General features: G+C 43.9%; 1 protein-coding gene across 1 annotated transcript in view; it reads left to right on the top strand.

Moving 5' to 3' along the window:
• Nucleotides 1–2,312: 2,312 nt before the first annotated feature.
• Nucleotides 2,313–22,962, top strand: part of LOC310862129 (sterile alpha motif domain-containing protein 10-like) — a gene marked incomplete at both ends in the record, with an annotated part of 60,315 nt that continues 39,665 nt past the window's right edge. Inside the window, 2 exons of the mRNA XM_083769865.1 lie at nucleotides 2,313–2,328; nucleotides 2,923–3,104. Coding sequence (XP_083625991.1) covers nucleotides 2,313–2,328; nucleotides 2,923–3,104 — 198 coding nt within the window. The remainder of the gene's footprint in view (nucleotides 2,329–2,922; nucleotides 3,105–22,962) is intronic.

Here is a 22,962-nt window from a genome sequence, read left to right as displayed (position 1 = left end):
AGCTGCGAGCGTTCAAGTTCATGACGAGCTCAAGATGTTGTCAGACCTACCAGACAGGCCGCGGCCAAAGGATGCTGTCTAAAACCAGCTGTCTAAAAACCCGGAAAAGACGCTGGCCGACAGCAGAACACGGCCACGGCTGTCTGCTCAGGTCTGGAAACGCTGTCAGAAGGAGCGAGTGCATTCTCCGGAAGTGGCAATCCGACACGGCACTTCCGGGATAATGACACTCCACTGCCACTACGTTCCGCGGCAGTGTCGGTCCGTTCGGTGGCCGACGCCGCAACTGCCGAGACATGCGTTGCTGGTTAAACATCAGCCGTGGCTTCCCTGTGAGGTTAGGGTTAGAGTTTGGGGTATAGGGTGTCGGACTGGTGCGGCCGAGAAACACTGTTGCGGGTGTTGTCGGCAATTGGCGGCGACTCCACGGCATCAGCCTTGAACGTCTTAGTCCCATTCATTCGTTTCCAGGCTGCACCTCCACACAACCACTCTGCCTTTGAAGGACAGTGGACTAATCAGGCAGTGTGAGGCAGCAGGAAGGCAGCTGCCTTCTGCTGTAGACACAAATTATACACTGGAGGGAAGTGTTTCGTCAAACTTTAGTTCTTCAGTTCAATTACCAGCAGGTGGTTCTAATCAGCGGACTTGATTAGTAAGAGGGGATGGTGCAGCATGCACAACACACAAGCACAATTCAGATTCCAGACTTTTCATATTCATGGGTTCGTATATATATATATATAAGTTTAACTTTTTCATTTAGGTGCACCAGCACATAATTATGTTTGGTGCCACAAGCCTTTTAACATTTATGTAAATGAATATAAACAGGATTATACTGGTAGTTTGCAGACATTTTAACATACGGTATGTCAGAGACAACACCTGTTCTGTTTCTCCACTATATTGAAACACAAAATATGGTCCCAGATTAAATAGGAGGCGATAAAAAGTTGACTTTCAACAGTGAGAAAATATATCTACAGGACAGGTATATCCTACTCTGCTCCCCAAAACGATTAAATAAACAATAAAATGTTGATTGGGTTCCCAGGAGTCCGTTTCACAATATTTCAGCCTCTGTGGGGGGTATTTATATGCAAATATCATGACCAATGGCATTGCAATGAACATCACTCAGGACGTTTAGGTGAAAAAAGAACAGAAAAAAATGATAATAATTAAGTAAGTAATTAAAATAAAAATGTTACCGAAAAGCAACGCTGGGTTTTACAGGGTTAAACCGGGATTTAACAAACCTGGTTTTGGTTTAAATCCTGGATTAGTTCAACCAAGTTTAGTGAAATAGGCCCCTGGCCTTATATGCAGTGTTTTTCAAATGTACCCCAAGGCATACTGTACACCGAACCCTACTACAGGGTAAGAAAAGGTTTAAATATGAAACATTGCTAAACTTTGTGTGAACCTGCTGTGCTCTGTAACTTGCTACACCAAATTACAGTAAATGTAAAAACTTGACTAGCACACTTTGATGTCAAAACTAGACTCTGAAATATCATGGCCCACATGCAGCTGCCTCACAGGACTCTCACAGTCCATTTCTTATTTATGATTTTGTAACAGGTGGGTTATCATTGATTCATAGCATCATATTGTAGCTCCTGTGTTCTCTTTTATGAACAAAATGTCCTAGAGGGGTGTGGGGTGGAGGATGACTGATTTAAGCAGGCATACATGGCCTTAGTCAAACTGTAATTGGACTCCACAAACATTCAGGAAGAGCCAGTGTCCAGACAGAAGAGTAGCTCTCAAAGGCATGGCAAAGCAGCTATGTAGCCGCTTGAAAATAAAGTGTGTTTAGTGCTTTCGTCTGTGCAACTGCCAAGCCTGTCACAAGGGGGCACTTAGATTCGGAAATCAGGGAAGGGAGGTACTGAAGCCCCCCCATGTGAACCTGTGGAGTGGCCCCAGGTGTAAACTTAAAGAGCAAGGGTAATGCAGAGGGCAAAGTGTTGAAGTGTTTCTGCCACCTACAGTCACAGACACTCATATCTAGTGTTTACTGGCACCGCTTGACAGCTGCCACTCCATATCCCTCGGAGAGGACAGATAAGAAGAAGCACACGTACACAACCAGGAGAGGAGAGACAGACAGGGAGAGAGATGGATAGCACGGGGAAGGAAAGAGTGTTGTAAAGCAGTGGTTCTCAAAACATCCCAGAAGAGAATATTTATGTTAAAAAATGCAACATTATGCCAAATGTTCCAAACCTTTAGATATGTTTCAAAACATATCTAAGTTGTTGGCTCACTGTTGTTGGCTCACTCTATGGTCAATAGAGACCATCATGTACGCAGGAACATGTAGAGTTCATGCTAGAGCTGATGATGACAGAGTCTTGGGTCTGATACAGATTTTGGAGAGTCTACACCAGTGATTCCCAACCTGGGGTGCGCTGGGGGGCCCCCTTGTGCATGCAGCATGAGGCTTTAACTGTTTTGAGGGAGTCAAAATGTTGCACAAAAGCATGTATTTGTTTTCCTGAATGATGTCATCCAAAAAAGTTATGGAATGGTCGATATGAGTCTGTATAACATTTGTATGACAGCGTTAACTTATTAAAGTAGGCCTACTTCTCCATGTTTCTTTTCTGTCTCACTTTTAGTAAGAATTAGAAAGGGCAGTGTGATTTAGATTAGTGTAAATGTATTCTGAAATAATTTGTTTATTTATTGTACATTGTTCATGTCTGTCATGTTATGTTATGCACTACAATGGAAATACTGGTCATAATCATAGTGTCAAATAGTTTTCATGTCGTGTTATGACTTTTCAAATAAACCAAACTAAACTCCATCCTCTTCCCTTTTCCACATTTTCCCTCTCCTGCTCTCTCTCTCTCTACCTGTCTCTGTCTCACCTCCTCCACCACCTCCTCCTCCTGACCTGCACCACAGCGGCGTCCAGCTTCAGTTTCTGCCGCGCCTCCCTGGAGCACACGGTGTCAGTCGAGGAGCTGAGCTACCAGCTGCCGGGGCGTCGGGGGGGCAGCAGCCTGACCTGGCACGACGGCCGCGGGCAGAAGACGCACACGCGCACCGTCAAACTGCTGCAGCAGCCGGGCACCGAGGGCATCCAGGTATGCGTTTATCACCCAATATACCCACCGCTGGCTGCGAAACACCTGTCCTATAGCTGGTTGATATGACTGTCTAAACCATATATGTCAAACTCAAGGCCCGGGGGCCAAATCAGGCCCGTGAATGAATTATCTTTGGCCCGTGGCATGATATTTAATTAGTATTAGAACTGGCCCTCTGGTATATTGCACGGACCACCAGAATACTACAAGTCCCACAATGCACTGCGAGTGCATTGTCACGTATCAGGGCCCGCAAGCGCAAGCATGCGTCTTCTCTTCACTATTGATCAGCAGTGAAAGTATATCACTTGTGGTCAACTTTCAGCTACCCCTCTGCAAAAAAATGGCCTGTGTGTTGAAACACAGTCCGGCCCTCGACTTGTACCAATTTCTTTATTTTGGCCCACTGTGTATTTGAGTTTGACATCCCTGGTCTAAACGGACATAACAGCCCAGTACGGCCCAAGGAAATGAGGCTTTACAAATCTGTTTACATGTGAACGAAACGGGTGTTCTTATTGGTTGGAAAAAAAAAAAATCCGGTGGAAATACGTACACCCCTATACAAGTAAGACGCGCAAACGCGGGAAGCGAACGCAGCTCGTAAATTGCAATAACAACAATTAGAATAAATTACGTACTTTTTTTTTTCTCTTTAGTTAGTAATTTTTTTAAGTTTTCTACTGTGTGTGTGTGTGTGTGTGTGTGTGTGGTTGTGTGTGTGTGTGTGTGTGTGTGTGTGTGTGTGTGTGTGTGTGTGTGTGTGTGTGTGTGTGCTACAGCTGCGCCCTCTGGTGGCGGGCGGGTGGTGTCACAGCGGGACAGACAGACAGACAGACACACAGACATGATCTGCAGGGTCTCATAGTTAGTGCTCAGTGCATTCGCAATGACACTCTCTGCATTAGGTCGTGACCAGACTTTCACTCCTCGGAGATGAGTAAAGGCTGGGAACGAGGCTACTTACTACCTATGGTGGTATACTGTAGATTTGTTAGTGTCTGAGGGAGTCTTAATTGTTTTTGCTTGTACTTATACCTTTGACCAGTCGCACCTCAGACCTATTTGTCTTGTAGGTGTCCACGAAGACAATGTTTTTTCCTGAGCGCAGCATATACAGTACATAATTATGGTTTGCAATGTTTACAGTGCTGCGTTTTGGGAAAACTGCAGCGTGTCCTACTTTATCTGCTTGCTGAGAGCTAAAATATATTCAACTTGGTGTTTTCAGAACAAATGGTGGACAGTACTGCCAACTGTGTTAATACACCACCAGAGCGGAACTGGTTGTGTAACACTATTTAAAATACTGCTTGTGCTAAAACGGCACAATATAATGCAGTGTTCAGATCATATGAGTGGTCTTGGGGGGGGGGGGGGTTTCTAGGCCGTGTCTTATATTCCAATGCCAGCCTGTAGTGCTATCCATAGATAGGCACCATAGAACATTTCAGACAAGCACGTGCAATTTCAGTTAAAAGTTCAACATTTTAGGCTAAATATTAGTATTCCTTAGTCCACAAAGAGATGGAACATCTCTTGCTGTGTGTGAAAGAGATGGAACATCTCTTTGTGACTTAGAACAGACAGACCCAGTGTCATAATGAGGGCAACACAATACACCCTTCCCCCTCAATTATACTGTATCATTATTATGATTCATACAAAATTTGAACATATTTTAAGTTAAATCATAACCCTTTTTTTATCCAGTCACCTTATATGGCCAGTCACGATCTGACTGACTAGTTTATAGGCTCTATCTTTGTGAATAAGAAATAACTTCATCTGAGGAGGACACCATGCCCTCTAACTACAGTATGCTCGATGTTGCTGGGCTCACTTTGTACTTCTGTAAGGCCTTGACTGGCAACTCTGCATGGTTGCCATTCATTGCATCATTAAGGCATGACTTACTGACTTATGATTACGCCGTTCAGTGGGGAAATGAAGTAATAATGTCTGGAGGCTGCGTGGCTTTAAGTGTTGCCATTAATTTACATTTGCTCTTGTCATGCGAAAAAGGAAAGGTGTAAAATGAACATGAGGTTACTGAATAAGCACTTATATAATAAGCCTGACGAAATAGCAGTGGAATTGTTCACTCTAATGGCCCTGAGGCCCCCCTCTCAATTTGAGCCCTGGTTGTAATGTAATACCTGATACAGAAAACCTGAGTCTATTTGAGTGTACTGTGTACACATGTGTGTGTGTGTGTGTGTGTGTGTGTGTGTGTGTGTGTGTGTGTGTGTGTGTGTGTGTGTGTGTGTGTGTGTGTGTGTGTGTGTGTGTGCGTACCCAATGGTGTACAGTAGTTCAGAAAACATCCAGAACATCTGCATTCTTGGGTGTTCATGTAAACTGGTAAAGTAATGGCTAGGGGTGTCAAAGAAAATCGATTCGAATTAGAATCGCGATTCCCGTTATATACACGTTATTTTCACTACATGGTGTTTGTGATATGAAATAATCTAAGCTCATCCTAATCACCTGTCAATTACCTGTCAACAGGGAGGAGTAGAACCAAGGCTTATTATGTCCTCCCGGTGGGGGCTCCTCACTGGCAGCCACTGAGCCGGTAGGATACAACAGCATGTGACAACACACAGAAATGCGTTTCAGTCAGGACAACTCTAGAATGGATGGAATATATATTATATTTATTATGGTTTGGCGATGTATTGGATCTGCTTTTTAGGTACTCAGATCAAGCGCATCAGTCCCGTCCATAGGGACTCTGAATCCCCCATACCTAAACAGTAGATCCAAAAGGACAGGTGGTAGCTGGGGTGGAGGTGGGTGAGCAGCAGGTTTGTATACAGCGGCGCGCTGATACAGCAGCAGCAAGAAAGGAAGCAGGAGGAGGAATACAAACCTCCGGTTAAAGTAGCCAGTATGAAGATGGAGTGAGTGTGTGATTGGTTGAGTGAATCATGTGAATGAGAGCGTGATGCTGAGGCGGCAATTAATTAACGGCCGGCAGCAACTGCACTGAGGTTCCCTGACTGAACTTGCTCTGCGCATGTCAACGACAGGCACAAATGCTCATGTGGCGAAGAATTAATTGGCTTAAGGACTAAATTGGGAAGAAGAAAGTGGTTAAAAAAAATCCAGAACATCTGCATTCTTCTGGGAATAACATTCATAATACAGACTGGTAGAAGCAACGGGACGTAGAAGTTAATTGGAGGCTGATAAGTGGGTGAGGAATGCAGAGCAGCCTGCTTTATGACACATGCAGACTGTCCCCATCAGCGATATGAATGACAGCGAGTGGTGGAGCGGAGCAGAGTCCTGAGAACGTCATTTTACTGCCACACACTGGCTCTCATGCAATATGGAACTCCATACAACCAAGACAAAAACAAACGGACAAAAGTCTATTTTGAGACTTTTCATCAGCGCCGCGCGCAACGACCTAACCACTTAAACCTCACTGAAACAGAGGCTGGCTCTCACTGTGCCCGCAGTGTGCCCACCAGCACCGCAGAGGCTGGGGGTTCAAATCCACCACAGTGCATCCGGCTATGTCGAGCATATACAGTACGAACACAATTGGCCCGGGCGGGGAGGGTGATAACGTATGTGTCACTTCATGTCCACCTACGGGTTGGGGTGGCACCTGTCAGCAGGGAATGTTGGACGGAAGGAGTAGGACGAAGAGGCTCTTCGTCCTCCCTGTGGGGGCTCCTCACTGCGTGGCAGGTGAGTCAGTAGGATACAACAGCAGCATAATGACTACATTGGGGAGAAAAGGGTATAAAGAGACTGGCTAGCGAGGCTATGGCCTTTTTGGCAAAGATAATTGTTGTGTTGAGTGAAAACATCAGGAGCTGAAGTTCAGGGGGTTTAAGTGACTAAGGCTGCTCTCATGCAATATGGAACCCCATCTGGGCAGCTTTACAAAGACAAAAACAAACGGCCAAGGCTCTATTTTGAGACGTCCCCTCAGCGCGCAACCTAAGGCAGCTTATGACGTAACACTGCTCTGGCTCCTCACATCAAGGGGATATAAATGTAGGCAGCGGTGGACAGTAACTAAGCATACTTAAACAGTAACTAAGCATACTTACAGGGGGCTGAAACCCCCTTTATTGTTTTCCAATTCAGGTTCAAAACTAGAGCAGGGTACAAAATATGGCATTCTGAATAAGGCTGAGCTTATAGTACACCGTAATGAAAGCAACACAAATGCAGCTAATCAAATGGTGTTAGAAATATTGGCAGGCAAACCTGCCAATAGATCGATCCCGGCAGCCTAGATAGGATGGATAGATTAATCTAAGGCCCCGAACGTGTTAAGTCTTTCTATTTTTAAACACTTTATACACTATTACACTACATCTCAGAGGCTAATACGGTATTCTGCTTTTGACTCAACGACTTATTTGAAAACTTATTTGAATCTATATTCATATAGATTCAAAGAAGTTCCAGTATCTATACTGTATATCTATACCTGCATCTGATACAGTGCTTTGCTGTCAGGAGGAAACCTCATAACTCCATTTTTGAGGTTTTTGATTTTATTCCATAAATCAGTGCTATTGATGTACCCTTTACGTCTGTGTGTTGTTTCCAAAATATTGAACCAATGTAAAGTAGTAAAAAATGCATTGGACAAAACCTCTTAACTCCATTGGACCCTCAAACTGTGCTAAAACAACTCCACCACCTCTCTCCTTCTCATGCAAGTAATTGACAATATCTAGTCACAACACCAACTTTGATGGGGCAGTATTGCATTGTTATAAAAATATAAGGTTTTATTGATTACCTTAAAAACTTATATTTTTCATTTCCTGAAGAATGAACATTTTGGAGTTATGAGGTTTCCGCCTGACAGCAGAGATATTATTTCTGTTTCCATCTTAGACCATAGCACTTGCCATAGCACGCAAAGGCAAAGGCTCAACTTATGTCATTTAGATAGCATTTTATGTAGACATACTGTAGTAGCACATAGTGTATACTCATAGTTCATTGTACAGATATACTATTAGACGGATGTTAGCTTCCTTATGATTACCTTTACACGTCGTACATTTGATCCTGTACGTACAGTATATTTTGATGCCAAGTACTTTTTACTCAAGTAAAGATTTGAATACACGACTTCTACATTGTGGTATTTCACTTCTGAGAACTTCTTCCACCATCATGCACTGCTGACGTGAAGGGGTGGTATTGGGAGCCTACATTGGTGTATTTCACTTCTGATAACTTCTTCCACCATCATGCACTGCTGACGTCAAGGGGTGGTCTTGGGAGCCTACATTGGTGTATTTCACCTCTGAGAACTTCTTCCACCATGCACTGTAACTGCTGACGTCAAGGGGTGGTCTTGGGAGCCTACATTGGGGTATTTCACCTCTGAGAACTTCTTCCACCACCATGCACTGTAACTGCTGACGTCAAGGGGTGGTTTTGGGAGCGTAGCGGAGGACCTGGTGGAGGTCGTTTTTTCTCGTTTCTCTCACTGCCTCCGAGATAACGTGTAACTGTAGGGACAGTAGAGAGATGTACAAATATGCTTCTCGGATGTTCAATAATTCATAAGAGACGGCGGGCCCCTCAGCTATATGACTGTGAAAGACTTAATAAAAAAGCCATGTTTCCGTGTGAATAAATACACACCGGGGTTATATAATTAAAGCTCGTCCATAGCATGAGGAACATAATGTCTTATGATTTCATCATGTGGCATTAAGCAACGTGCTACCTTTATGTATTATTCAAAGGCTCAGTGTGTGCGTGTGTGTGTGTGTGTGCGTGTGTGTGTGTGTGTGTGTGTGCCCAGTATCAGCTCTCTGTGGGGTTATGATTAGACTCCATTAGGATGGTTATATACACACATCACCTCTAATGAGGGAAGCAGCTAAGTGAAACCAATAGAGTCCACACTGTTGCCATGTACATTGTACAGTATGCTTATTATAAGCAACTTGTTTTTTTTCTTCTGTAAAGTTGCTTGTAAATATTGGTAGTTGCTGATTTTCTTTTCTTTTCTTTTTTGGGGGGCTATGTTCTTAAAGTGTAGTTGCTTAGGCCTGTTTCCTAAATGTTGTTTCCAGTGGTTCTCAAACAACTTCCTGCCAAGACTGCTATTTATTTTTGGAAATCGCAGATCTACAAGCTCACAATGCATCTCATCGCAACGCGTTGTGTGTTTGCAGATCGTCAATTTTCAAATACCGTTGCATGGTTTAAAGTGCTCATGTGGCCTAATTGGGCTTGTTTGCATTGACATGGTCGTTTATTTTTCTCGTAAACTCTGGCAACACTGACTTCCCATAGAAGGCACAGCCTGGGGAACCTTCCACTGCAATTAAACAAGGCTGAAATCACACGCATTATTAATTTAACACACACACACACACACACGCACGCACGCACGCACGCACACACACACACACACACACACACACACACACACACACACCCTCACACACTGTACAGTTTTTTCCTATGTCTTGTAGAGAGGTGCTGTTGTTAACACGGAAAATAAGCTACAGTATTGCAAATATCACATGTGATGAATGATAAAGCAGGAAGTTGATAAAACACAAAAAGCTAGAATATGGAGATTTGAGGTTTCTGCGATATATAAATGTTGTACAGTTAGAGGATAATGGGTCATATAGTTGAGGATATATAAATGTTGTACAGTTAGAGGATAATGGGTCATATAGTGTAGTTGGCACCACTCTCTATGCCCTCTCTCAGCTGGCTGCAGTAATTGTCCAGATGGGGAGAGTGGTGCGGGGTGGCGGGGTGTGGGGCGGGGTGGCGAGGATGGCGAGGGCGGCGGGGTTGGAGGGGTGGCAGGGTGGACGGTTGGAGGGGTGGAGGGGTGTTGTCATCGTGCTCTGTATCACTCTGCTAATGTGAGAGTGGTTCACGTAGTGGGAATGGGAGAGAGATGCATTTTGGGAAGAAACAGCGGCTACTGTGCTTTTACCAAGCCTAATATGGTGTGTGTTTGTGTGTGTGTGTGTGTGTTAGGGCATTAACGACTTGAGATTTTTCCAAGTCGACTTGTCAGACAGCAAAGTCGAAGTTGAGTCGATAAATCGTTTTATGGTTTCATTGCTGCCCGCTCAAATACGGAGCATGTCAAACAAAGCACTGCGCAAGTGCGCATTCAGTGGCCTCTCCAATATGACACAGTGCATGTATCATCTATATCAGAGGTTCCCAAACACCGGTGCCGGTCCGCGGGACACGTGCCACTGGTACGCGAGAGGGGAATTCCAAGTTTTGCGTCGTTTAAAAATCCATTTGAAAACACTGAGAAAAGAGGACAAACACCAGACCTGATGGCAGTTGCGCGTATAGCGCGACGCTCAATCACCCATTGGAATGCAAATGCTTGCCTTTCGGACGGACGGACGGACGACGGGGACCAAGCAGCGGTGAAAAGTTGACTCGTCCGTTCACTGACTGATTTATAAACGGCTTCGAGTCAGTGTTACTTCCATGTTGCGTAGCACTGTCCAATCTTTGGTATCTTTGGCAGCAGCAGCTGCAGGCTATTTTGTCACGATCGCGTTAATGAAACCAAACGCTACATGCGGTGCCGGTACAGGATTATTATTTCATGTGAATCATGTCAAAATGAAAAGATGATGTTATCCAGGTAAAGTAGTGGTATTGGCACACAGCGCAGCACAGCGGCCCGAGAACACAATAAGAGATATAACATTATTATTCTCCTCCTCCTCCTCCAACAACTCGATAACGTTCTCATTTTAGTTTTTCATTTTCATTTCATTTCATTTTCTGAGCCATGTAAATAAACAACAACCAGCACTGACCGGAGACGGAGAGGTTCATGTGCCCTGCGCGTATAGCTTAGCCAGAAACAGGACAGTCATTGCGTCAGCATGGATGTAGCCTCGGAAACCCAGACGTTATATTTCCAGCACGGAGGTGAGGGGGTATAGTTTGGGGGTAACGTTTGCGCGCTTCTATCTGTTACTTCTCTGACACAGCGCAGTTCAAACAGACTTCAAATTCAGCCAGTCAATAGTGGGACACCGCGCGCTGAGAGCCACACACAGCTGCATTTGGTTTTTAATTAAGGGCGCGTTCTGAATGCAATGCAAACTAATAGGCGAGTGCACTCCGGTGCATATGCAAAGGGAAAGAATGACTTCTGTCCGTGACAATAATCAATGCTACAGTTTGAATTCTGTACACATGCACACCAGAGCATGTGAGCGGAGCGGAGCGAGCGAGGAGCGGAGCGGGGGGATTTTGACGTGAGCGTGGAGCAGGTTTTTAAATGTGTCAGATTGACTTCCGGAGCGAGAACTGTCCTCCGCTCCGAGCCGCTCCGAGCCGCTCAATGCACACGGCACGGCTAATTTACATCATGCTCCAAAAAAGACTGCATGTTGCTGCAACATGCGGTCTGAAACGAAGGCCTTCAGGTTTAATTAGCCAATTTCAGGAAAACAGCATTTTATTTTTCCCCCGTCATTTCTTTCTGCTGAGCGGAGCGGGCATCTGAGTGTAGCCTCGGAGAGAGCACGGAGCAGGGAGCGCTCCATGCGTAAATGAAGGTGAGCGCTGAGCGAGCAAGGAGCGGCGTGGGGGGAGATGAACGTGAGCGCGGAGCGAGCGTAACAAAAGCCGTCGAGAGCGAAGAGCGGAATTATCGGCCGCTCCGCTCAACTCACATGCTCTGATGCACACATAGAGCAAAATATATGATAAATATGAAATATGAAACCTTTTTTTTTTCAACTCAATCTGAATCGACTTGTGTTAATGAAATCGATAAATCGATTTGTCTTCGTACTGTCTTTGAGGCACTACTTAATTCTCCCTGCACTCATGTGACTTTACTTTGCTTTGACTAGAGAGGTCCACTCCATGCATACTCTGATTATTTCAATCTCGCACCCAAATGCCTACATTGTGAATCCAATTGGATGAGACGTGGTACTGGCTCATGTGGGCAAAAGTACCTTTAGGACCTGTAAACAGAACATTCGTCACACTGCATTACGAATTATGCTTTTGATGTAGCAGTTACATGTAAGCAACTTGGTATAAAGCTTGTTTTGGAACAAATAGCAAGATTTTGCTGTCAGACATGAGATTTATTGAGCGAATGCAAGCTGTTGCCTCCTGGTCTGCTGTATATGGAGGGCGACTAATCTCCCTTTCAGTCTTTGGAGAGGACAAACTCCATTGATGTGCTCCATTGTTTGCTCCTCTCCACAAGCACACAGTGGGCTTGGGCTATTGCCTCATTTGTGAAGGCTGGCCAGGCAGGGGCCGTGTCCAGTCCTGAATCCATTGAGGACTGGAGATTGAGTGTCATGACTGTAGCCCTGATTTAAGTAGCCAAGCTGAATATGCAGGCGACGGTCAGTGTGTTGCACTTCCTCATTACAGGATGGAGTCACTGCCCTGCTCTGCTCTGCTGACACAAACACACAGGCCTTAGAGATATACTGTTGGGTCGGACACAACATCCTCCACACTTAGACAACTGTGAGCCTGATAGAGCCCAGTGTTTTAATTAGACCCAAAGGCTCTCATTAACAACTGCCACTTGTGTTACGGCTAGCCGTCTATGACCAGGGCCAGTGCGTGTGTGCGTGCATGCAAACTTTGATTGTACCTCCACTATAATTATTTTCTTCACCTTTTACACCTTTTTTGGAAATATTGCCACTGACTTTATTTAACCCATTTTGACCTGAGATGACATTAACTACTTTTGCTGGGGACCCCCTTGAGCCATTGAGAACCAATGTCATAGCTGACTGACGCCACGCTCTGTACATATTGGAGCCTGACACCGTCTCCTCAGAGCCACACAATTTCCTAGTTGTTACTGTCGATGATTTAATGTAATTGATACAGCATTCGCAGTATATTTCAGGGGTGGGCGTTGGGAAAACAACTTTTTAATAAGCTGCAACCAGCTCTCGGTTTGCCTGTTATTAAGCCTAGAGCAGCAGGATTTCCCCCAGTCAGTTTTCCCCAAGGGCCAAATTATGTCAAGTATATCGAGGCGGGGGCCGTATCATTGGTGGGGGGATTGTCCCCTGATGATGGAGCTCATTTATCAGAGCGATAAGATACTGTCAGCAACTCAGTGGGGAGACTTAGAGAATCAATGATGTTACGCTGATCGCACGGATTACGCACCGTGTAATGAGCATCTCTTGCTGGAGACATGTAATGTTGACATGACAATGCCCGCGGATAAGCAAAAAAAAAAGCTAGTGTATTGGAATTCACAGACTTTGATGAAGAGACTGTTATTTGACACGCCCGCGACTGATCCGAAGTTAATTAATATCGTCGGTGTCGGGCAGAAATCCCCTATCTACATACTCTAACTATTTGCGTTTTTTTTAATTAACGCCCAATTGTCATAGTACAGTGTCACACAAAGCATCAAAAGTAGCATATGCGCAAGCTTGAAGCGCGCCACGAAGTGACACGTTTATTTAAAAAAAATTATAACTTTATTTATAGGATTTTCAATTTTGGTAGTCAAACAACTCCACATATACCCCACCCTCCCCGGTTCCATCACAAAAGAAGACAACAACAACAACAAAAGCAACGATAATAAAACCATAAACCAAAATAATAAAGAAGCGACATGTTTTGAGCTTGCGGATCTGCTACTTTTCTTTTTTAAAGATATTTTTGGGGCTTTTTCTGCCTTTATTGATAGGATGAAAGAACACACGGCAAGGGCCGTGGGGATTGGGAGTGGAGCCTGCGGCACGTCGTCAGGCTGGCTCAGCAGCAGCCTAGGTGTCCAGATGGTTGAGCTCACCGTCTGGGCTCGGATCTGCTACTTTTTTTATTTTATATGTTTTATAGAGGGACAGACAGTAGGCTGACAGGAAATGGGGGAGAGACATGCAGTAAAGGCCGTCGGGATCGGGAGTCGAACCCGCGGCACACTGCCAGACTGGGTTACCAGCCAAGGTCCATGAAGGCCGGACTACTTTTTATGCGTTTGAATTTTAATCCTGAAAAGTAACGTTTTTTGGACACATGAGGTTTCCACCCGACAGAGATAATATGAAAAATATTATGACACAAATCCGCCCGCCCCGCTAAATTATACTGGATATAAGATATATTATCCTATATCCACTGTGGAATGTGGATGTAGGAGAGAACTTAATTGATCCCACAAGGAAAATGCTGCAGGATCCGCTGACATAACCATGTTCCGGAGATCTCTTATGTATTCACATGCCGCATAACATTACTTTATATGTAAATATGCACATTATCAGTAACAGTTTTAGATCCATGTTAAAAATATTACGTGCCATCTCAGCCAATCAGGATACAGGAATATACTGTACATCTATGATTTTGTATTGCGGCGATGCTTGAGAGCAGCTGAAAACATTATTTTTATTAATGAGGAGAGAAAGAGAGATTGTGGAATTCATGGAATGCGGGTACATTATGCAGTAATTCCTTAATGATTTATCCACTTATAACTCCAGTTTACACATGTAGCCACATTTGTATCAAAGAACGACTGACATAGAAACATAGCTTTTTCAGAAAACTGTCAGGATGTAGAAGACATTTTTAGAATCTGATCTCAGGATTAAGGACCACATTTGTACACCACCATTTTCAGTATTATCTTCATATACTTGGTCCTCACTAATGCTCATTATAAGACTCACTCTCAGAGGAGGGCTGCGGACAGTTCAGACACCACCTGACAACAGTTGGTACATGTACTCAAATAGTTAGTGTATGTTTTGTAATAATGATGCAGATCTACAAAGAAACTATAGTAACTCAAAATTTGTAATAATTGTAGTTGTAGTTGAAGTACAATATTTGCCTCTGAGTGAGATGTAATGGAGTAGATTGTAATGGAGTAGATGTAATGGATTGATCCAGAATGCCGCAGCTCACTTGATCTTCAGCCAGCCAAAGTTCTCACATGTCTCCCCCCCCTTCTCCTCTCCCTCCATTGGCTACCGGGGCCCGCACAGTACAGAGTACAAATCTCTGATCCTGGCCTTCAAAGCAACCAAAGGTATGGCTCCCCCATATCTCGCAAGTCTGATCAGCCCCTACAAATCTTATTTTAATGATGTTTGTGAGACAAGAAACACTTTCCTGGGTTTTTTTTAATTATATGACCATATAGTGATTTGCTGCACTCAAAACACAATTAAAGCAAGATCTGGTTGCAAAATGAAATGTCCTAATAAGAGGTGTGTTTCGCTGCCCGGGACCAATATTTGGAGGCAGGTCTTTCTTCTTCTTCTTCTTCTTCCCACTGAGAGCCACCAGATCACAAGATGTTTACACTATGAAACCTGGGGTCAGGCAATAGCACGCACACACGCACGCACACACGCACGCACGCACGCACGCACGCACACACACACACACACACACGCACACGCACACGCACACACACACACACACACACACACACACACAATGATGCAGCAGGCAGTGCCCGGCACAAAAGCTGAAGATTCCTGAGCTACTGAGAGCAGAAGAATGCAGGCAGAGATGAAAGGTGTGACGATGAGGGGAGAGAGAGAGAGAGGTGTGAAGGAGATATGAAGGATTGTGTGCTCACATGAAGGGGTGTTATGAAGGATCGTGTGTCCAGATGAAGGGGGTTATGAAGGATTTGGTGCCAGGCCCCGTCAGGGTCTCTCGGGGCCGAGAGGGAGATGGATTAACGACCTGATGGAATAATGACTTGTGCGCACGGGAGAGAGTGAAAGCAAGAGAGACAGAGAGAGAGTGAAAGCGAGACGGACAGACAGACAGACATGCCAGTCTCATGGCTCAGAGTAGAAGAGGTGTGGGCATGCAATTTAGTGGCTTTCCTTATGAATATTTGTCATAGTAAACAAGCAGTTTGTCTGTACCAACATTTATGTAATAATAATAAAACTTTTCATGACATGAAATGCAGCTCAAAGTGCTTTACGAAAGAAAAGCAAGGCATAAACATTAAAATAATAGCAGTAATTCAATACAGTGAGGACATGAATAACAAGGAATTTAAAAGATCAATTGAAAGCAAGAGTGTAGAAGAGCTGTGCTTTAAAATGTCTACAGAGGCTGCCTGTCGAAGGTACAGTGGGAGTTTGTTAACTTTGTTCCACACCGTCAGCCCTTAGAAGCAGAAAGCGGTTTCACCGAGTTTTTTAGTTGCCATTTTTTTATACACAGCGAGCAGGCCAGCAGTGGAAGACCTGAGGGGGGCGGTTTGGGACATATTTAGGCAGGCATATGTAGGTAGGAAGGTGCGAGACCATTGAGAGCTTTATAAACAAGTAAAATAATTGAAATTTAATTATATAATAATTTAAAACAACTGGCAGTCAATGCAGTGAAGCAAGAGTTCTCTCATCTTAGTTTTAGTTAAAACTCTGGCTGCCGTATTTTGGACAAGTTGTAATCTGTCAGTTTTTTTTTTTTTTTGGCAGTTCAAAAGTGCATTGTGAGAGATCATCATAGTCACGCTACCAGGCAGGCTATTGGGGATTACAGAGTTAAATAAAAAACCCAAACAGACAGACGGATGCAGAGCGAGAGAGAGGGAGGCAGAGAGACACAGAAAAGGATAGGGATAGATTAACACTCCGTTTGCCCGGGGTTATTTAATCCATTAGCGTCCGGCGATTTATAGTAGTGGAGCACTAAATGTAGCCAAAACACTCTAGAGCCGAACGACAACAACGGGAGGTATGATTAAATCTAACGTGGTTTTAAGATTTTCGGTCTCGTCGGCAAAACAGGGGGGGAACATTTTCGATGACGTCCCACTGTTACGCAACATCGAATGTTGCGCAACAGGCGCTCCTAGGCTGTGGAGCGATGCTATCGGCTTTTTTATATCAATAACCTCCGTCTTTTTGATAAAACTTCGTCCTGCATGGCGCTGGGTGTTACTAATTTAAAGGACGGTGAACTTCGTCCTGGGCGATCGGGGTGTTAATGAGTTGGGAGACTGTGGCGAGAGTGGCCCAGAGAGATGTATTTATGGATGGCAGAGAGAACAGTGCCAGACACTGTTACATTACTATTTAATTAGCCTCATCTACATAAACATTCATGATGCAGGCGTGCATACTGTACATACTGTACAGTACATGCATTAACACTACATTCATGCACTTAAAACAGCTGCATGTTACATTCACATGCGACGAATGCAGACACGTCATTCTATTTCTAAAGATAGAAATACTCAAGTATTTAAAGTTTTTGAGCATACTCACTATACTATACAGAAGAATATATTGTACTTACTACTTTTCTAGTCCACTACAGTTACTTGACAGCTTTAGTAATAGTTACTAGCTGTAGTTACTTTGCAGATTTAGATTACTAGAATTTCGCGGCCGCTTTGCGGCTGCTCATCCCAGAGTTACTTTGCCGCGCACTATGGGAAGAAGGAAATTGCGGGAGTTGACTCCACATGTAGTAACGGATGGGCTATTAGTTATTATTATGTGTCCTTATTAATGTAGTGTAGTGTAGTCAACACGTTATGGCTCATACACACTGCCCGGTATTTGCTCCGATTATGCTGTCGGGGAGCATTTTTGGCGCTGTCCGACAAAACCCCTGATCTGACGTTACTTTTGGGCACCGCTTAACGCAACCTTTTTTGTCCCAGGGCACACTTTTCATAGCCTAAAAATCTCGGGGCACACCTAGATTTACGGTTTGTGTACACTGTATATATACCGGTGTGTATATATAGAAAATACATATAGTAAATATATATATAATATATATATAATATATATATATATAAATATATATACATATAGAATATTAGTGCTCCATGACATGAAAATGTTTGAGAACCACTGCTGTAAAACAACATTGGACAATGATGTTTGACAGTCAGCAATATTGTTGCTTATTCTAGATTTATTTTCTGACTTGATCTGGCCTGTTAACATTTTCATAGACCTGGTTGCTTGTTTCCCTCTCAGTCAATGTGGCAACCCTGGTCAATGCCGTGTTGACTGTTCTGTATGATGATTTAGCTTAGCACACAACAGCTAGGAGGATGCAGCAGGCTGATGCCGTCATGTTTAACAGTATTTTGCGCAATTTATGTCCCCGAATTTATGGAAGTAGAAATTTAACGTGTTGCTGACTGTTTACCTCCCTCTCACACGCGTGCGCGCGCACACACACACACACACACACACACACACAGCTGACGTTCATTTATCTCCTTATTCATACACACTTTGAGCTGAGAGAAGCTATAAAGCGCCTTTTAAATATGACAATGCTGTATATATATCAGCTGCACAGTTCAGGCAAGTGTCTGTGGCATATGTAACTTTAACAAAATAGGTTTGACAGCTTAAATCCGCGCGGCAGTGTTGTGTGTGTGTGTGGGACACGGGGTAGTGTTGTGTGTGTGTGTGTGTGTGTGTGTGTGTGCGTGCAATCAGAAGTACTGGCAGTAGCGAAATAACAAACGTGATCTGTCTAATCGTAGTAGTTAGGCACAAACCAAGTAGTTTCTAAGAACAATGTTAATGTAACTAAGACATTTGCTGAGCGACCTATAATACAGAGATTTAGAAGGAATAAGCGAAATGGTGAGGCGACTATAGGTAAGGTTTCTCTGCGGAGTGCGGAGAGGGAGATCCATAGGGGAGATCACATTACAGCAGCCAAAGAGGGAGGGGGGGGCTGAGAGCTAGTGACGGGTGTGGCTTGGTTGAGTTGGTTGAGTTATCATTGGCTAGTGGCACAGCTTTTCATTGGCTAGTGGCACATCTTTTGCGCCACGTGACAACTTCTCCAATATAGAATAGATTACAAATCATACATTAACTGATACATGATGATGTGTTATTATACTGTAGGTTAAGCTACCCAGCAGCTCATTGAGTAATTAAAATCCCCCCCCTACCAGCTGTAAAGGGAAGAAGACATTAATGCATTACTAATTACAATCCAATAATTAAAGCTGCAAGCAGCGATGACCGGGCCCTCGCGCGTCTGTGCATGTTACGGGCGAATATCACTTTCCTTTTTCTTTTTTTGCCTACGTATTTTCCCTTTTGTATGTATGTATGGTATATGATGGAAACTGTGACATATAGACCAATCAGAAGAGGGGGTGGGGATAATTGACCCCAATCATGGACAAGGACTTTCAATCGAACCAAGTGATGTGACTCAAAAGTCTGTATGACAAACCGTTGAAAAGTTATAGGACAAAATAGGAACTAGTTGACTGCAGTCAAATGCAGTCAACTGCATTTGACTGCTACGGCGATTGCGTCATAGCATCCGTATTTCCGCCTAGCGGAGCCGTCCTGAAAACTGTCATTGATTAAAGTCCCTATTGTCTCTGTCGGGTGGAAACCTCACATGTCCAAAACTGTTACTTTTCAGGATTCAAAATTCCAAAATGGCAAAAGAAGCAGATCTACTGTCCAAGCTCAGTTCGCAGATCTGCTACTTTTTTTTTTTTTTTTTGATATTTTTTTGCGGCTTACGCCTTTTATTGATTTTTGAAGGGACAGACAGTAGGCTGACAGGAAACGGGAGAGAGATGGGGGGATGACATGCAGTAAAGGCCGTGTCGGGTCCGGGAGTCGAACCCGCGGCACACTGCGACTGGATTACCAGTCCGGTGCCCAGACCGTTACGCTACGGCCTGGGCCAGATCTGCTACTTTTGACGATTCTGTGCGACGCTGCAGTATGATCAAGTAGGGCGTTGATTTACTGGGAAAAAAACCTCTAAAAAGTTAAGAGGTTTACGCCCGACAACAACAACGATATGCAATGTTTTGCTAATAGGCTGAGCGTCTTCTTTGATCAGCGGGGCTAGCTGGCGGGGTGGAGGCTGAGCTCTTATCGGTCACAGGGGTCGAGGTTTATGGAGTCCTCGCTCCACTTTCCTCCCCCGACGACTCTGCAGCAGCTAATCCCTGATTCAGCTCCACATGGGGTACGAGGGCAGGTGCGTGCTGCACAAAGCCAAGTGTGCACGCTCTCACTTTATAAACACATTAAAATAAACACACACAACACACACACACTCGCACACATAAACAAGGACGAGAAGTAACTTAGAGTTCAAGGTTGTGTTTTAGGAGAGCTAGAGAGTAAGCAGTGGAGGATGAGTTGAGTACAAAATGTCTTCTTTGTTACATTATAGGCTACTTATTTCTGCCCAAAAGGTTTAGTAGCTACTGCTATAGCTACTCTTCCATACGCCCCCATGCAGTAAATACAGTTTACTATTACTATTACTGTGATGCTTTTGTGTTTCAGATTTGTCCAGATTTGTCTAAATCTTGTAGAATTAGCAGATCTACAAGCTTGCAACGCATCACATTGCATGTCATGAGCTTGTAGATCATTTATTTTTTTAATATCAGCGTTTTTGTGACAGCTGAAGAATAGTAAAGATTTAAGGTGGTTATAGGATTAGGGTAAAATGGTTAAACAGATTTGCCACTTTTAACTCATTTAGCTGGGGACCCCCTGGAACGTCCTCCTCAAGTACCCCTGGGGGTCACCAGGCCCCATCCACTTTGACAGCCACTGAACTAGGCAAGGCAGGCAAGGCACATTTCAACAACAAGGCAATGAATCCACTGTGCTTTAGACAGAACATCAAGCAAAGGATACACAATTCTATAACGATGGAGGCTGCTTAAAGCAATAGAAGTACAAAATAAATAAATAACAGAACAATTACAGTGCAGAAGTAGAAAGAGAGAAAAAGAAAGGTAAACTCAATCAATGGCGTTGGCAAACAGAAAAGTCTTTAGTTGTGTTTTAAAAGAAATACGAGTGGCAGCAGACCTGCAGTTCTCTGGGAGTTCACACTCCTACTAGTCCTAATAATGTGTCCACGTTGATCTCTCACATGGTTTATTTGTTGTGAGTACAGGCAATTTGCTTTGTTTACTACAACATCTATTCCTTAAAGAAAGCCATTACATTGCTTGGCTCTAACAGACTGGGCAGCTAGTGCAGTGCACACCTTGCAGCTTTTATTCTGAGCCATTTGGAGCTCAGACAGATATTTCTGTTTTGGCTGCGATCCGACCATACTGCTGAGCAGTAATCAAGGTGGGATAAAAACTAGTGCCTGTGGCGTTATTAGCACTCTAGAGGCTGGGGTTTAATGAGAGATGCATGATATCCATCTGCTCTTTTTCTTAAAGACAAAGACAGGCCGACAAATCATTTTCAATGCTGGAAATTTAAATAATACAAGGAAAAAAACACTAGCTATGTTATAATTCGGCATTCGCATGAACAAAATAATGTTATCTACATTTCGGAAATCGGTGTCTGAACAGCTTAGTCCCTCCCGATTCAGGCTGTGATGTCCGGAGTGGAAGGACCACCGTGGTAAACTGTATATGATATACCGTAACGGGTCTACTATTAAATTAAATGTACAGAATACAGGTGATCTGTATACCTTAATTTATACAGATGATCTGTATACATTTAATGTAATTGTTTATAGTAGAGGGGCTTCCATAGCATTGCAAATCTAGCTGGTTTGGAATGCTATATATATGCATCATGATAATGTACATTTATGTACAACTGCTTCTGCTTCATGGTGGAGCTGTTGCCCCCGCGACCCGACTACGGATAAGCGGTTGAAGATGGATGGATGGATGCTTCTGCTTCATTCTGCTATACCTGTACAGCCTCATCAGAACATCTCATTTTAGGTCATTTCCATATAACTTGAATAATCTCTGCTGTCAGGCAGAAACCAGCCAACTCCAAAATGTATATATATTTTTTGGAGTGGTGCGGCCACTCCATTGCCCAGAAATGTGTGCCCCTGGCTGTGTCCCTGGCTGTGTCTGTCCGAGCACGGAAAACACTGGGCACTGGGGAGTCATTTATTTCGGCATGCTAGAAGACATTAGGTTACTTACAAGGTAACCATGGTTATTTAAGTGAAATGACGCTCAGTAATTCACTGCTCACCGCTCAGTAATTCACAATTCTGTTGTCTCACGCCTGGAAGGCGTGTTCCCACAGTGAATTACTGAGCGAATTAAACTTAAAATAACATTAGGTTACTTACAAGGTAACCATGGTTATTTAAGTGAAATGAGTGAAGTAATTCACTGTGGGAACACGCCTTCCAGGCGTGAGACAACAGAATGGAAGGCGTGTTCCCCACAGTGAATTACTGAGCGAATTAAACTTAAAATAACCAGGTCCAGGTCCAGTTATAAATTGCAGACATTGCAGGTGCTCTTTTGTGTTGGTTTTGAAGAAGGGTAGGGAATCTGTAACGTGACGCTGCCAGATCCAAGAAGCTTGCTACACAAATTTGTTTCACAGCTTATTGGGATCTGGGATCTCGGGAGCAAATTCGATGACAGGGCTGTTCCTTTTTTTCAAGATACTTGGTAGATGATTGGATGGGACCGTCTGTCTTTCACCGTGTGGGCGTGCAAACACAACCAATCATATTGACGTGTCTATATAGCGTCACATCCGGTTTCGCACATATCCCGCCCTTAGCTCACGCTGATTGGTTCGAACCGGAGCTGTTCGGTGTTAGCTCAATCCCCTGAGCGATCTCAGATGGATGCTGTGTTGGGGAACATGGTTACCCAATACCGCCCCCATCTGGCAGAGTCAGGTTAGGGAATCTGTGGCTACCGTACAGATTATGGTTGTGGATATTTCCAAATCCTCTGCCAGCATGAGAGTATAAACAAAGTCAACAGTCTATTTCGATTAGTAATGAAAAGGCACAGGCAGATGCCACTTGGAAACATGGCATGTCTAAAACAATTACTTTTCCAGGAGATGGGGGGGAAAAC

The sequence above is a fragment of the Protomyctophum parallelum genome (genome assembly GCF_964188405.1).
Source record: "Protomyctophum parallelum genome assembly, chromosome: 7".
In the NCBI taxonomy this organism is placed as follows: Eukaryota; Metazoa; Chordata; class Actinopteri; order Myctophiformes; family Myctophidae; genus Protomyctophum; species Protomyctophum parallelum.
Note: the sequence above shows the minus strand (reverse complement) of the source record. Positions and strands in the feature narration are given on the sequence as shown.